At 42.3% G+C, this 17,569-nt stretch overlaps 1 protein-coding gene across 1 annotated transcript; it reads right to left on the reverse strand.

Annotated features, from left to right (window-relative positions):
* Positions 1 to 1,702: 1,702 nt before the first annotated feature.
* On the reverse strand, positions 1,703 to 16,576 carry sh3bp5lb (SH3-binding domain protein 5-like, b). The gene is made up of 6 exons (XM_041955987.1): positions 16,313 to 16,576; positions 15,931 to 15,993; positions 15,650 to 15,778; positions 9,319 to 9,480; positions 3,346 to 3,519; positions 1,703 to 2,314 (listed from the first exon to the last, which is right to left on the reverse strand). The coding sequence occupies exons 1-6, from the start codon at positions 16,574 to 16,576 to the stop codon at positions 1,703 to 1,705; spliced, it is 1,404 nt and encodes a 467-aa protein (XP_041811921.1).
* Positions 16,577 to 17,569: the final 993 nt, after the last annotated feature.

The raw sequence follows: 17,569 nt of genomic DNA on the forward strand, positions 1-17,569 counted from the left end.
ACCTAGGTGTATAGTGTCATGGTGGTAGACTGGAGGAAATAGATGTTTTAAAAGGTTTCACAATCTAATAATGATATGCCGACAGATGGTCTTTTTTTTCAGAAACACATAACAAACAGTTCTGAGAAGCATCTCTTAAATAAGTTTCGTACCTGATTACACCTGAGCAAGTTTCATTTGCTGAACAAGGCAGTGGGTTACAGTCACACACAGTCCTGCATGTTCCCAGTGTAAAGAATGCACCTCCACCCTCAAGATAATGGAATTAGTTGCAGTCACTTACAAAGGACACATCTATCTGAAGGCAGAGGAGACACATTTCCTCTCAGCTAGTGCATCTCCTCATGCTGCTGTCAACTACTGAAGATAAACATTAGCTTGTCTGAAGGATGGTGAATCTCAGTGTTTAACTAACATCTGACAGATAAACTTGTGTTAAATTATGATACATATCAGTCATCACATCAACCCACACAGCTCACTACTTCATCATCGAGCAGGACTTTTTCAGTCCATTACCAGCCCCTTTGCACATACTACCACTGAGCCAGCACATGCCACTGCACCACATCATCATAAAAGTGGAGGTCCTAGTGTAAAGCATTTATCATGCATTAGGCTTGACTCTTTGGGAGTTTATTGGTTACATCCTCAGCTAGCAACCTTCATTCAAGCAGTTTTGCTCTGACAAAACCACATCACCGGAGAAGCTTAGTGTAAAATTTAAGGCCCAACAACAAGCAGTCAGTGAAGTTTGTTTTGTGACATCTACTTCTGACAGTTAATACCTCTGTAGCACAACAATACATCCTTAGAACTGAAATTAGCTGATGACTTTATCAGTACATTTTTACATACAGTATTAATAAATACAGCTGATGCCAGATGGTTGCTGTATAATGCAATGGAAAAGTAGCATTTGGCTGCATTAGTTAAAACATAAATAGAAGATGATATATAGATCTAAGATAAGGCCCCTAACTTTCAAACTTCTTACCCATTTGTAGGGTTTATCAAGATGATGTGTAAAATATAGCATCCCTTACATTTTTACTTGATCTTCATATCTCGACATCTTTACCCCTAACTTTTACAACTCCTTGGATAAGCTATATTGCCCACAATTTACTTGAAACCCATTGTAGTGAATCAGCTGTTATCACAAATGATAGAAATGAGGGCAGGCTAAAAAAATGAAATAAAACAGAAGTTATAACTGGAATTATGTTACTACATTGATACCATGTCAGCAGGAATGCTCTGCAAGAACAGAAAAACCAGACACAGGAATGAAACACTAGCATGTGTTGCATTGTTTCTAAATTGCCCACTGTGTACCTGGCATCAGCTTTCCTCAGCCTGTTTGTTTCAGGCACTTTCTTTGATATTTCAGTGTGTGGAGCAACAGACTGGATCACATACTGTAAAGTACATCTATGAGGGGAGGTGCTCTGTGCAGGGCTGCTCTCTGTTTATTGCTGTCACGTAGAGATTCATTAGTGTGCCGAAGTATCTGCCAGCCCTCCCTGCTATTCCTAACTGTGCGGCACTGTGTCAGTCATGGTCAGCCTCTCCATTTCACATTCCTTCCAGCTTTCCAGTACTTTCTCTCCCCTCTAATTTCCTCTCTGATCCCTCATCATATTCTCGCCATGATCCTCACTCGTCATCATTCAATCAAGCCGCTTCCTCCTCCTGGCTATCAAAGACTAACACTTCTATGATGCTGCTTGACGAAACTGTCTTGCTTCTCTTTACTAACCGCTCCCTTCTCCTGGTGGGCCCTCTCCTGCTGGGGTTCGTTGGTCACCACTCTGCTTACTGGCCTCTCACTGGGCTTCCTGTTGCAGTCCCACTCCTCACCCAGTAAGCTCCCAGCATCGCTTAGGTCACCCAGGTGCTCCACCGAGTCACACTTTTCCAGGTCGGAGGCGATGGTCTGCAAGCTGATGACTGACATGCAGTCTGAGCCGGCCTGCTCCACCTCCAGCTGCTCCCTCTGGCCCCAGCCGCTCTCTCTGTGCCTCTCTACCCACAGACGGGTCTTTTCACCGCCCGCCCAGTCACTCTCTATCCCACCGACTCCCACACAGCTACTGACTTGAATCCCGATGGTGGCTCTGAACTCAGCCTCAGCACCTACGGGGGAGCTCCGACCTCCACAGACAGCAGGACGCCCCCTGTTGGCCCTGATTCTCCCCCTCTGTGCATGGATCTGCTCGCTGATCTGTTCCAGGTTCCGCAGGGCCACAGAGTAACATGTTTTTACTTTCGCCACCTGCTCTTCCAGCTGTACTACTTTAGCCTTATGTTCCTGAAAAACAGTTAACAGCAAGTTAGCAAGGCTCACAATGACACACTCACATTTCTCCTGACACTGACACTCAATTGAGTAGCTTTTTAAGATGGTTATTTTTACTTTTAATCATGTTCAAGCAATCCACTCAGTGAACACAACTTACAAGTCCAAGTCCAAGCTTTATCAGTCACCGACGCTATCCTATTGTTAACATTCAAATAAATTCACTATTATTCACCAGTTTATACAGTCAAAAGTTATGAGACAGTTAATTTTAGGCTGTATTAATTGATTTTGTGGCCACTTGGAGGCACTGTAACAAGCTGTAAATACAACATCGACCTTATAAAGTTGCTATGGTGAACCAGCAAACCACATCCAGACATATAACCTATCTGCCTAATCAGCCGAACAGCAGCTATAAAAATGATGGCTCTGCCCAAAATCCAGGAGATCCACCGATATTCAACACATACTATAAGGGTAAGGATACTCCATAAATGATGGAGGCATTTTGCCCTTCTCAAGCTCTCTGCGTGATTTAAAAAGCATCATCAAGAGCTGATAAATACCATTGCATTGCATCAATTAGGCTGATGATATAACAGGCCTATTTAGCTTGGAAGCTTGCAGTGTTTCCCCATTTGGCCCACACAGCTTGCTTCAAATCTATCACCTTGGTCCTCACAAAATCTTATTGGAAGAATGAAGCAACACAAAGCAGCTGCAAAGCTGAAGGCTAAGTGGGATATTTTCAGATTTCAAATGAAAGTCACTGAAGGTTGAATGCCACAACAGCAGTTTGTAATGACTCATGACCACAAATGTCTGCATGTAAGTTAAATCACATACATTAGAATGCAGACATTTTGCAGACTCTGTGTTAACACTGCAGCTTAAACTAGTCCCAGGTAAAGAACATCAGTACAGCCATGCAGAACCTGTCCCGTCTCACTCTTGGTTAGAAAAGTACCAAGTAATTATTAGCAGTGTGAACACATTGTGTGTTTTTGTAATATATTTTTTAAATCACTGCTGGTACACACCTCCAGAATATGATTGAATTGAGCCTTGAGTTCAAAGTAAGGTTTGGATTTGAGGATGACTTTCTTCAGGGCTTTCTGGAGGGTCTGGACTCGAGCCTCGGCGTCTTGGCAGAGCTGTGTGACTCGCTGGTGCTCCCGCTCACTGCGGAGGCGCTCCTCCTCCGCCTCATTCACCTGACCAGCACAGGAAATATGTCTGAGATCAGCTCATAAATCACAAGTTAACTTCTGCCTATATCCCACCATGACTCTGATAATTAAGTGGACACACATTCAAAAGGCCTTTTTCAAAACTGATAGTAGTAGGAAAAGCACAGGTGTTACTAATAACATTAAAAATAGTTCCACTAAATGTGTCCCAGTAAGCCATGACAGTGTGACAGTTAGCCAGGATGCACAATACCAAAACCATCTTTTCTCTGCTTTTTTCCATTCATCAAGACCAATTCACTTAACTGGCAATTATGTTTCTTACTGCATTTAAGTGGATAATAAACAACTGAATGGTTTGGCATGCAGTGACAGCTTGAAGATGAAGTTCTCCGTTTTCTGTTTATTGAAACTAGAATTGGTTTTGGATCAAGAATAAATGCAGAATGACATTATGACAATGATCTCCATCTGCACTGTATATTCAATGTCACCAACAATTTATTGATCGATAGAAAATTTATTATTATTATAGAATTTGTTACACTTGATTTAGTTTTGTAACCTACTTATAACACAAGGTGGCAGTGGTCCTCAACTACATTTGTCCATGGGGTGGACATTTTTGTAAGTAGGCAATGTTAAAAAAAATAAGTAAATTTAGGCCTAATTAGCCTATTTTTACAAAATGAATGTTATTTCATATCAGTGTGAACAGACTGCTAAAAACTTGGAAAATCCATAACGATAACAAGCCAGAAACACAATGACAAAGTAGATTGGAAGCTGGAGGACATCTTTTTAGCAACCGCCTCAGCAACAACCCTCAACATTCGAACCCCAACACTACCAACTACAGGAGACCATCCCCCCACTCAGCTGAGAACCCTCAACTGGCCGACGACCTGAACTCATTCAATTGAGGGTTTGAAAGGCTCACATTAACACCCATTACGCATCATGGCTTTGACATCACACAACCATTCACACCCATTGCACCACTATTTTAAATGACACAGCAATTTGCATCTTTTTTAAATGGGAATGTAACCAAATGTAAGCCACTCAGGCATAAACAGGTCATAACAAAACCGTTCTCTTCGTAATCTATGGGTGCATAACACCAACAGTTACATTATTCAAAAGCGTAGTACATCAATACATGCCTTAAGTCCAAGTGCATATATTTATAACTGTGGCTTTGACTTTTAGGTGTTAATGACAGATGTTCCATTTGAAAAATTTGCGCAGCAGATCTTTCTATTGTAAAAAATAAACACTCAGAAATTAAGTTTTTAATCTCTTCTGATCAAGAAACAGGTAATTCACTGGCACTAATGAGAAGGGTGATACTAAGATCTGGACTGCAGCACACAGGCCAGGTCTGGTTTGAAAGCAATGGTTGAGATGCAAAAAATGTCATTTAGGTGGAAGTCACTTCGTCTTGACCTTAAGCAGAGCTTGTTTAAGTTTGTAACAGAATGTCTGCTCAAATATGTGGAGCCAAACAAGCTCAGCATTTTCTATGCAAATGTTCACATTTCTGGAAACCTTTATCCAGCTCCCAGTAAAAGTTTACATGAGAAAGCTGCTGGTGTCGGCTGCACCACTGATTGTCACACTGCAGCTCAATGAGTTCCAGTTGCAGTTGATGCGGAGCGTCATCAGGGTCCACGGAGAAGGGAGAAGAGAAAAGCAACATGTCCTTTTTGACATTCAAATTCATGAAAGTGTTCTTTAAACTCTACAGCCACGGATGTGATGTCTGTTGCATACGTCTTTGTTTGCACACTGATATTGTCCTGTGGAAAACCAACCATGACCTCATGCAACGCTGGGAAATGTGTGGTGCCCAGCTCCATTTGTGACAAGTGTCTTTGGATGTGTGCATATAGCTGGCTCACCACTGCATGTTGCCCTTGAAGGCTCAAGTTCAGCACATTTAGATGCTATAAAAAGCCAAGTCTGCCAGCCGCAGACCCCCGACTGAGCCACCTCATGTCGTGATATACCACATCTCCGTATTCAGCAAGGATGTCAAGCAGAAAACTGCTCAAACTGGCGGTGGTATAGGTCTTTAGAGCGAATGAAATTAAGTCTTTACCACCGGTTTCAAAACATGATCAAGAACATGCTGGTGAATTATACAGTGGAGTTTAATAGTGTTGCCTCCTTCTTCGCTGACTTCATCACAGATCAGTGTGGATAATCCACTTCGTTCACAAGCCATGGCAGATGTGCCATCAGTACTAATCCCACTAAGTTTGCTCCATGGTAGTTTCATATCATCAGCAGCTGAACAAACAGAGACAAATAAATCAGTTCCTTTGAAATGGCCTTAAGGGCTTTGGAGGTCAGGCAGCTCCTCTGTTACATTCATGTCCTTGTCAACTCCTCTCAAAAAAATCAGAAACTGAGCAGTGTCAGATGCATCGGCTGTCCTCTAGTTGTCTCTTAATATCTGAAGATATGTCTTCTATTATCCATGATACAGTGTTATGAGCCAGGCAAACACGAGCAAACTGTTCCGTTTTCTCACAGCAAATGTTCTCCACTATTTTTAAGACACAGTCTCTGATAAACTCACCCTCCGTAAAAGGTTTGCCATATTTAGCAATTAGCAACGCCACTTCGTAGCTAGCTTTGGTGGCACTTTCATTTGACTAATGGGCTCCTGTGAAGAACCGCTATTGTGAAGCAAAGACAGCTTTGGGGTGCTTCACTCCCTGGTAGCTTGTCGTATGCATTAGCATGTTTTGTCTGGTAGTGTCTCTTTACATTGAATTCCTTATGCACAGCAACAGTGTGTTGGCATATTATTCAAACACAATTGTTTCGATTTTCAGTTGAATAATGTTGCAATTTCCACTTGTCTTGGAGCGCCGGCCTTCACTGTTTTCCTGGCATGGGTCACAGAGCTACAAAGTGCTGCTGCCACCACGAGGTAAAAAGAGACATTGCATTTTGAACCTGTATAATTTACATGCTCTCTGTTTGACAGTGCTGGTGGGCCATAAAGAATACATTTGAAGACAGAGGCTGCAGGCCATGCAGAATCTGCTGAGAAAATAATTGATACCAACCTCCATTCCTGACTTACACACCTTCAGACAGAGGAAATGGGCAGGACCCATCACTGTAGACCAACTTGTCCCGCCTGGTAGGCACTACAGACCACTGAACGCCAAAACAACCAGACACAAGAACAATTCTTTCCCACAAGCCGTCATCCTGATGAACAGTTAGCAGATCATGCAGTGTCACAAACCATCTGACACCAAAACAGCCACTGACTGACCATTTCTAATCCATTAACACATCGTTTTTAACATGAACATTCACCACTCACTGTCACGGTCAACATAAATACCTGCACATTGTAAATTTCATTGTAAATATTGTTTATTGCCCCATCATTCTTTGTACATGTTGTTTTTTGCACTTATTATTCAGTCTTTTGGGGTTTTTTGTCATTTGTCCTCACTGAGCTGTGTGTCCTTTTCTTTTTTCTATACAAGCATATTGAGTGCAGTGTTTAAAACAAAGTCAAATTCCTTGTATGTACACACATACTTGGCCAATAAGGCTGATTATTTTATTTTGATTCTGATACTAACTAGAAACTTAACTAGAAAATGCCTCCAGATCTCCAAAAAGGACACAGTCAGTGCTCAATAAAAAAACCCACAGTTAAAATACCAATAAATGAGTTTATCTCAACAACAAACTCCTCATCGGGATCCTAGTGATCAAACCAAAATACTAAGTGTGGAACTCAATACAACAGTTGGTCAACGAAAATAAAGCCAAGCGATGCCTCTTGAGTCTAATAGACGAGCTTAGTGATTCCAGAGTTACCGCCTATAGCCCAGCCAGTGTGTCTCTGTCAGCTCCAGGGCCAGCCACAGAGCTGAGCCGTTTGATGGTAGGTCCACGAGCACAGAGGATGGAGTTGGAGAATAATCGGATTCTGTAGAATGGGTGAACTATGAATTATGGTCTGATTTGGCTCATGAGACTCAATCAATCAATTGCAATCAAATACTATCTGATTATGGAGCCTGCTTTCTAATGTTTTTGTCTGTAAGTGGCAACATTTTTTTAAGTTTCCAGTGCTGCGGGTGGCAGCTGAAATAGGCAACAATGTAACCCCCCCAGGAACGTGCACACCGTCAATGTACATCCACTAAAAGTGGACAATCAGGCTCATATTGTTATTCTAAGTGTCTGATAACATTATGGAAATTATCGCTGCAGACATAGACCCATTTTTTAAAGAGTAAAATCAGAAACAGAAACAACCGCAAAATTGCCCTCACCAGAGCCACAGAAACAAAATAAAACTCACCAAAAATTTCTTGTTTCATCTTTCACTGTTCCAACAATCACCACCAGCTCTAATGTTTGACTGAGCTTCAGCATGGCAGCTAAAACCTTGATAGGTGATAGTGGTGGGGAGATGATGCTGGGTCCCTGGTTAATGGTCCCTGTTTATCTGTGCATTCTTGATTTGGTATTACATGCCAAGAGCATGACATAGATTGCCACTGAGCACACTGCAGACAGTGATGGTTGGATGTATCATCAGACCTAAAGCGCCCTTTACAGTTCCAAAAGATACTGAAAATGCCGCTGTCATGTACTCAGGGCAAGGAGTTTGCGGAGAGATTTTATTCCTTTCCCCAAGGTTAGAATGAGGCCTGATATCAATATTTGTTGTGACTGACAGTCACTCAGTTTCTCCAGTAGTAAGCAAAAGTCTTTTTTAGAGATCTCTAAGGCATTTTTCCTTTGCAGAATGTAAAAAGATTCATTGTGAATGACAATGTTCCTGTTATTTGGATGTGTAGAAAAGATAACTGGTAACATAACTGTTACCTCCCTGACAGATTTATCAGCCATAGTTATATCTTCAGTCTTTACCATTCTTACATGCCTGGTAGAATCCCCAATCAGAATGCTGCCTGGTTTGTCAGGTGTGGGATTTTCAATATTTCTTCTGGCCCTCTGCTTATCAGGTGTTGAGTTCATAATGTTTCTTGTGGCCTCGCAGTGATCAATTCCGTCCAGTGGTTTTAAGGAACACATTTTTGGTGTTTGTGGTGCCGCGAATGGGTTGGATTCAAAATGCTTGGGCAGGCCAACTCCCAAACAAGGCGTGAAGATATATACTGAGAAATATGGTGATTGGACAAATCATTAATGAGTTATGACCATGTTCCCACTAAGCCCTGCCCTTTGGAAAGTTTTATACGTTTATAGCAGCCATGTTGTTCAACCGATCTCACTCAGAAAATCAGTCATTGCAGACTTTTATAGCCCAAAAGGCTTTCTTGTAGAGCACTTTGAGCTGGACTTGTGTGTCCAATTTCAAGTCAACTGGGCTTGCAGTGTGAGGGGTGTGGCCATTTCAAAATGTAATGTCTGGCCTTTAATTACAGCTCCGTCATCTGGCCGGTTGGGCTCATGTTTCTCGGGAAGAACTTGCATCAACAAGTTCTTGTGTTTCTAGCTACTTCCAGCAAACACAATTACACAAAAATGTACTATCCCTGTCTAGAAAAACAGTGAACACATCACACTGTCGTGTTGTCAGGGTAATTTCTTTATCATTTATTTTATTATTTACTTTATTGCGTGTAATTTCAATTGTGTGATAAACATCTGACCCTTAAGCCTTTATCCTATGTTAACTAGCGTCCATGTGAGCTGACATCATCTACTGCAATTAATGGGTCAAACTGGTTGAAAAATATATTACTTCCTGTGTTTTTCCTGTAGAGAATACAAGTTCCGGGGTCAGGGAGAAGTTTGCGTCTGTACCTTGGAAGTGGCGTGGTTCAGCATCTCCTGCCAGGTTGGGTCCATGGTGTTCCTGTCTGCCAAGAGGCCCTGTTCTGCCACATACACCATCTCTCTGGCAGCAGTGTGCATGGACACAGCCCTCTCATACCTCAGAGCTGCCTTCTGAGTCTCCTGTTGGGCCTGGGGGAACAGACAACAGCAGCTAAAAAACATTCTAACAAATTACAAAAGTTTACTGCCACAATAAAAAGGGTGCGCTCATTAAAGGCTACAAGCAGAGTGGATTTGATCCTTTCAGTGGCAGGCTTTCACCCAGAGCCTCTATCCAAACTGCTGATTTCCTTAGTCTTAGAGAACATTTTCAAGGTATCAAAATGTATAAAATATATATTTGAATTTAGAAGTCCTGAAGTTCAAGGTACCTCACAGGTTGTATTTCTCTACAGTTGAACTTTCTAAATGTATCCTAACGTAGAGTCTGTGTGTGTCTGGTGCAGACTGCTTTTGCAGCATTCTAAAATGTGCAATTTTTGGAACTGTTTCTTAACTCTGTCAGATATTTGTGGACAGCCGATACAACTGGGTCCTCTAATTGGTGAGAAAACCCACAAAACTTGAGCTTGTTGTAACACTACGAGCATATAGGTTCATTTACTGAACAGGAAAAGCCCGCAACATGCTATGAGACTACACAATATTTTTCTCCACCTCATTGCCATGTTTGTTATCTTAGTGCACTCTGGAGAGTGCATGTGAATGGTCAACGCTAAGGTCGTCATGGAGAAGTCACACTAGGTGGTTAAGACAAAAAACAAATTGGACATGGTAGACTTCAGAGTGTCGTCCCAGATGCTGCACAATAGGTCATTTAGCATGCCAGACTTCACGGGTATAGACGTCCTCACTTGTGAGCAACTGAGCCTTTCCAGGATGCCCCTTTCATACCCAATCATGATACTATCACCTGTTACCAATCAACTCTTTACCTGTGGACAAAATACAGGTGTTTTTAGAGCGTTCCACTACTTTCCCAGTCTTGTGTTGCCCCTGTCCCAACTTGTCTGAATCGTATTGCTGCATCAAATTCATAATAAGCATATAGGTATTTACAAAAATCAATAGAGTTGATGAGGTAAAGCTAAATATATTGTTTTTACACAATCGCATTTTATTGTATTTATGTTTTGCACAGTGTCCCAACTATTTTGAAATAGAGGCTGTATTTACATGTACTTCGGGACTCCCTTTAAAATAAAGTCTCAGTGCCGCTGGTGTTTATCCTGATTAAAGAACAAAGTCATTCCAGACACGTAGCTCCGTGAGCTCTCTCAAAGCCTGGAGGAAGGTGCATCTGCATTAGTTTGGGAGAAAGCTGTTAAAGTCAAGGTTACTTTGATGACATGGGAAGGTCTGGTCGACATCTCTGCATGAGAAAGCAGCAGGAAGACCTGGTTGGATGGAGGCGGATAACAAAAAATGTAAGGTCGCTGCTGAAAGATTAATGACTGCATCACTGTTTATGATGAATACAGAAAAATGTCAATGTCTGGTCAAGAGACCAGCATGCAGACGTAGTCTCTTTAAATTAAATACATCTAGTACAACCGTGTGTTGTTTTGACATTATGGTAGGTTATGATGGAAGAGAAAAAAGTCTAAACACACATTTATGTTATGATCTTAATATGATCCATCTTAAAAGAAAATGTCAAACACTTGTACATGTAGCAAATATAACCCAGCCTCAATACATGTAAAGTATTCGACATATATTGTATATTTGCAACTTTGACTTCATCCATTAAACAAAATTTGCATATTAAATGCATTTATTTCTGCAGTTAATCTTCATTCTGTATTTCCAAAGCTGTTTGTAAAAATGCATTTATTTACAGTGCTGATCCTGCTTTCATGTTATGTGGGTTACATTTGTGTGTGTGTGAGTTTTGAGACTCCTCTGATCCATAATTGCATGTTGCATTTAGGTGCTCTAAAATTTGTCTTTTTAGTGGATACAATGGATGATAATAAGCTACTGCATGTTTTCTTACAAAACGAAAGGACACAGATATGCTCACTGACTGTGTCCTTATATATGGAATTAATTAACAATTATTCAAGTTGGGTAGTATTTGTCCACTAATAGGAAGAAAAATGCAACTAACATATATTTGTGAGTTTTATTATTTGTGCATCATAAAACCCACATTTGCCACTTATAATTACACTTATTTCTCTCCTGTGTAGAACAGTGCCTACTGGACATACAGCAGTGGATGGTGGCAATGTGTATCATAATGCATTTCTTAAGAAATACCATAACTAGTAAAAGTGCTCTAAATGAAATGAACAAGATGATGAAAATACCCTCAAAATAAGATGAAACTCTGCAGTTGAAGCACATCTTTTTTGTTGGGGTTTAGATCCAAAAAGATGAGAATTTAGTTGATTTCCGAATATTTATGGACCTGACTGTATAATCATAAAAATATGGACCATTTTGAAGCCTGTAGTTTGTGTTACAGTTGAATTGTATTATGAACCGCCACTTATTGTTGTGGAGGGGTTTGAGTACTCGAATGATCCTAGGAGCTATGTTGTCTGGGCTTATTGCCCCTGGTAGGGTCTCCCAAGGCAAACAGGTTCTAGGCAACGGGTCAGACTAAGAGAGGTTCCACAGCCCCCAATGACTGATCAAAAAGCAAGGAAGACTACGTCGCCCGGACTGGCGTTACCGGGGCCCCACCCTGGAGCCAGGCCTGGGGTCGGGGCTCGCAGGCGAGCACCTGGTGGCCGGGCTACCCGTAGACCTCAAGTCTCTGGATGTTGTGGGGCTGTCTTGGCTGACACGCCTCTGCAACATTGCGTGGCAGTTGGGGACAGTGCCCCTGGACTGGCAGACCGGGGTGTTGGTCCCTCTTTTTAAGAAGGGGGACCAGAGGGTGTGCTCCAACTATAGGGGTAATACACTCCTCAGCCTTCGTGGTAAAGTCAATTCCAGAGTACTGGAGAGGAGAATTCGGCCGACAGTCGAACCTCGGATTCAGGAGGAACAATGCGGTTTTCGTCCTGGTCGTGGAACACTGGACCAGCTCTACACCCTCCGCAGGGTGCTCGAGGGTTCGTGGGAGTTTGCCGAACCAGTCCACATGTGTTTTGTGGACTTGGCGAAGGCATTCGACCGTGTCCCTTGTGGCATTCTGTGGGAGGTGTTTCGGGAGTATGGAGTCCGGGGCCCTTTACTATGGGCCGTTCGGTCTCTGTATGAATGGAGCAGAAGCTTGGTTCTCATTGCCGGCAGTAAGTCGTTGTACCGGTCCGTCGTGGTGAAGAAGGAGCTAAGCCGAAAGGCAAAGTTCTGGCATGTCATCGCCATAACTGTGTACACCCCCCCTCAGCCGACACGGCAGCAGCATGCGAGCTCTTACACATTGTGCTTTCACAGCTGCATACAACACACCCCCAGGCCTTCCTACTCTCTAGAGATTTTAACCACGCTTCCCTGTCTTCAACTCTACCCACATTCACCCAGTATGTCAAATGCCACACTAGAGACAATTTAACACTGGATTTACAGTATGCAAACACAAAGCATGCTCTTGGCCCTGATGGCATCAGCTCCAGACTGCTCAGGGATTGTGCAGATCAGCTCTGTGGAGTTGTTCAGCACATCTTCAACATGAGCCTCAGCCTGGAGAGAGTTCCTGCCCTCTGGAAAACTTCCTTTGTGGTTCCACACTTCCTTTGTGGAAGCCGAACCACTTAAGGCTGGTAGCCTTAACTTTCCACCTGATGAAGACTCTGGAGAGGATTATACTGAATCACTTCCATCACCTGGTGAGCTGCGAGCTGGACCCCCTACAGTTTGCATATCATCCAGGCATTGGTGTGGAAGACGCTACCTGCTCCATCGCTCTCTTTCCCACTTGGAGAGCACTGGGAGCACAGTGAGGGTCAAGTTTTTTTTAATTCTCCAGTGCTTTCAACACTGTCCAGCAATCACTGCTGAGGTGGAATCTGGTCACCTGACTGCATGGACCATCATCTACCTCACCAACAGACCACAGTATGTGAGGCTTCGCGACTGTGTGTCTGATGTGGCAGTTTGAAGCACCAGGGCTCCGCAGGGTACTGTGCTCTCTCCTTTCCTCTTCACCCTCTACACATCGGACTTCAGACACAATACAACCAGCTGCCCCCTCCTGAAGTTCTCCGATGATACAGCCATCATTGGATGTGTATCACAGGGGAACGATTTGGAATACAGGGTTATCCCTAACTTTGTCGACTGGTGTGGACTAAACCACCTGCACATAAACGCCAGCAAGACTAAGGAGATGGTGATAGACTTCTGCAGGAAAGCACCACAGACTACACCAGTGTGCATCCAGGGTTTGGACATTGAGATTGTGGAGGAGTGCAAACACCTGGGTGTACACCCAAACAATAAACTGGACTGGTCCACCAACACTGATGCCTGTATAGGAAGGGCCAAAGTCGTCTCCATCTACTGAGAAGACTGAGGTCCTTTGGAGTATGTAGGACATTACTGAGGACTCTGTGGTTACATCTGCAATCTTTTATGCAGTGGTCTGCTGAGGCTGTGAAAGCTCGGAGAGGGACAGAAAGAGACTCAATAAACTCATCAGGAGAGCTGGTTCTGTCCTGGACTGCCCTCTGGACACCACTGAGGTTGTAGATGAAAGGAGGATGTTAGCCAAGCTGACATCCATCACTGACAACCCCTCCCACCCTCTGCATGACACAGTGGGGACCCTCAGCAGTTCCTTCAGGAACAGACTGCTGCATCCACCCTGTGAGAAGGAACGCTACTGCAGGTCCTTCATACCAACAGCTGTCAGAGTTCAACTCCAGCGTTGCATAACTTAGCACTGTTTTCCATACTCTGACTGTTTCTTGTAGTGATGGATGATCTATCATATACCTAGTACCTTGCAATACTGTTCTTTTCCACTCTCTTTGAGTACTGTACATATCAATATATAATAGTATTCTACTGTGACATACACATATTTATTTCTGTGCAATATCATTAATGCTGTAGTCACTTTATCCATTCCATGTGCAATCTGTGTATAGTCTGTGAAATTCTACAGAATTCTTAGCAGTATATTCTCATGGCATTTTTTCTTACAGTTCTTTGCAGCAACTATTATATATATTTTTTATTCTTTATTTTTTTTCTGACATAAGCCCTTTATATAATTTGTACATTTAAAGTATATAGCCCACTTTTATTTTGTATTGTGTATCCTGGATTTCTCTATTTCTATTTCTGTTTTTTCCACCCATGAATCCCCAGCTGGAGATTAATAAAGTGTATCTTATCTTATCTTATCTGGGTTTAACTTGAGAGGACTAAATCTCATTCCCACACAATAAAGGTAACAAAATGAAAGTAGCATTAAGGTTAAATCAATAACCACAGCGCTTGATAGCGTTACATTTGACATATGTTTGGACAGCTGAGACATCTGTTTTACTCATCAGGAGCTATAGTGATTGCACAGATACATGCTGGTTGTTGAATAAGACTTCGCATCAAAACAGTAATTAGTCCTTTTTTCCATTAATCCATCTTTCACATTGTCATTTATTTTTTATTCAATGACGGAAAAAATAATACTTATTATTACTTATTGTTGCAGTTCTCGCATTTAAAGATTGCTGTTTTTTTAGTTTTAGTCTCATTTTCTTTGTATGAAAAAAGGTTATCAACAAATATTTATCCCCATAGTTTTCAATCACAAAATGAATACTTACGAAATGAATAGTCCAACATTGAAAAAGAAGTCCCCTTACAGAGTTTAAATTACTTTAAATTTCTAGCCAGTCCAGTGTCGCTAAGGTGGAACTTTGGTCAGATGGTGCTTTACTCCAGGTCAGGTTATGCTGAGAGATATTTCTGCTTCTGCTTTGTGTTTGTCCAATTTTGTGTGTTTTAAATGTGCATGATTTATTTATTGTTGAGCCCTGACACAGAAAAAATCTGTTGCTTTGTGACAGACAATTAAGTTACCATTTTATTTTTTCCAGCCCATTTATTTCAAACAGGTAGACTAAACATGACTAACATTTCTGAATGTAAAACAACACAATTCAACAGCACTTCAGCTTCCTGTATGACCCTCAGGTTGAATTAACAGCTCTTTCAAACAGCTTGAACAAAAACTGAAAATTATAAACTTCATGAAGGATTTATTGCACGACGATCTATGCAGCTTGCCCCACTTAACACTAGGTGGACTTATTAAACTGCTAACTGAGAGTACATCTCTCACACTCATCCCCTCACATACACTGAAGATTTGGGCAGCTACAACACCTACCTCTTTAGCAAGTCTGCGAGCTTCATAGTAGGGCCTTGCTTTCTCAATGCAGGGACCAAGCTGGGAGCCCTGGGCATTGAGCTTCCTGGCAGAATCAGTAAGAATCCTCCTGTAGCTGGACCTGGCATCCTGCAGGGAGCGCACACATGACATAAAATCACAAATCACATTCAGTGAGCCTTGCCATGACACTGTGTGAAAGCTAGGGCTTTGACAATAAGACAAGTGAACAGCCTTTCAGTGTACAAACATTGTGACTGCGACACAAACAACTTCCTCACATCCAGCTGCAGCTCCAGCTTGTTGATCATTTCACTGGCCTGGTTGAGATGCTCCAGCTCCTCCTGGAAACACAGGGGGCAGATGATCTGAACTAAGCAGAATACAAACAGAATGGCTGGAAAGATGCTGGAAATAAAGCACTGATAGTGTTCAGAGGGGGTAACAATTGCTTCTCAGAGATGCAGGCTTAAGGCAGATCTCATGACAGATACCAGTCTGTGGAAGGAGCAGCCTAGTGCTTGTATATTTCCATGTATACACAGCTTTGCTTAGTACATATGCCATATGTAATAATATCAAATTGGATTATTTGTGTAAAAAATACAACACAGGCTTAATCTATCTGACTTATTAAGTAAAACTGATAATGTTTAAACATGCCTGAATTCTTGGGTCTAGTTCCTCTTCGTGTTTGCCAGCATCTTCCTCCTCTCCAGTTTTCATCTGGCTTTCAGCATCATCACCGTCATCCTCACGCTGCGCTTTTACCTCCTCCGCGGGGTCTTCATCCACTCCTCTTCGCCTCAACATTACGGTGCGCCCCTCTCCACCTTTCGACTCTTCCCCCGGGGTCTCCTCCCGCACACCGGCCGGCTTAGGGCACTCCTCGTCGGTCGACATTTCACGCGAGCTCCCTGGGTCCATTCGCGGCCTGTTGTTCAGCTAACGTCTTACACGTTAGTCTCAGGGACAACACGGTGGCAGCGTCCACCCTGGAGGAAAGCTGCTGTTAGAAAACACTTCACACCTCAAGCGTTCAAATGCGTCGCTGTGGCTGCAGGACCACCCGGGCGCTGTGACCAGCTCTGGCCGCGACGTAGCCCGGCTGTTCCGCTCATTTACGCTGCACATGACCCTAGTGGCACTCCGCTCCACTCTTCTTCGCTCTGGTTTTGATTTGTATGTTTTACAAATTTAGAGATTTGTTCATTTTATGTCCTGGTGTTTTTATCTACTTATTTGCAATGTATCCAGTAAAAATGAAGCCTGTGGCCAGGACTTAATAAGGAAAAGTCCATGATTTGCACGAGTGGCTGAGGACCAGACCCTGTTCAGAATTAAATTCCACATGGGATCAAACAAGGAGCCAACAAACATTTAGGAAAGAAGGGCAAGACAAGGAGGAACATTTAAAAGGCACTGGACCACAATAAAAGTGAGTAGCAAGGAAAGAAAACATGAAAGGCATTATTTCCATCAAAGATTAAAAAGCATAAAAAAAATTCAGTCCCTAATGGCCATGAATCTTTGTTTAAAATAAGTGATTTTTTTAAATCAAGATCTGCATACACAGGGAACTTCTGTGACCACTGGCTGCACTTTCATTTTCATGCTATAAATACATATGAATAGGTATTGGATATCCCCATAAATTAAGGAATAATTGGGAATGGATGATGGTGATATTAAAAAAGAAAAAAAAACATTGGGTGTGCAATGTCTTCAGGCTGCAGCACAACAGTCTGGACCCTGTGCCTAGGCATTCTCTATGGGCTCTGTGTCCTTTAATTATACAACTGCCAGGTGAAATCACTCATTCACTCACTAACTCACTCAATACCTCACTCATTTCCAAAAAAAAAAAAAAACAAGAAGACCTTCCTACTGCTTTACTGCTTTTTTAAAAAGAACACAAGT

The sequence above is a fragment of the Chelmon rostratus genome, chromosome 16 (assembly GCF_017976325.1).
Source record: "Chelmon rostratus isolate fCheRos1 chromosome 16, fCheRos1.pri, whole genome shotgun sequence".
Taxonomy (NCBI): Eukaryota; Metazoa; Chordata; class Actinopteri; order Chaetodontiformes; family Chaetodontidae; genus Chelmon; species Chelmon rostratus.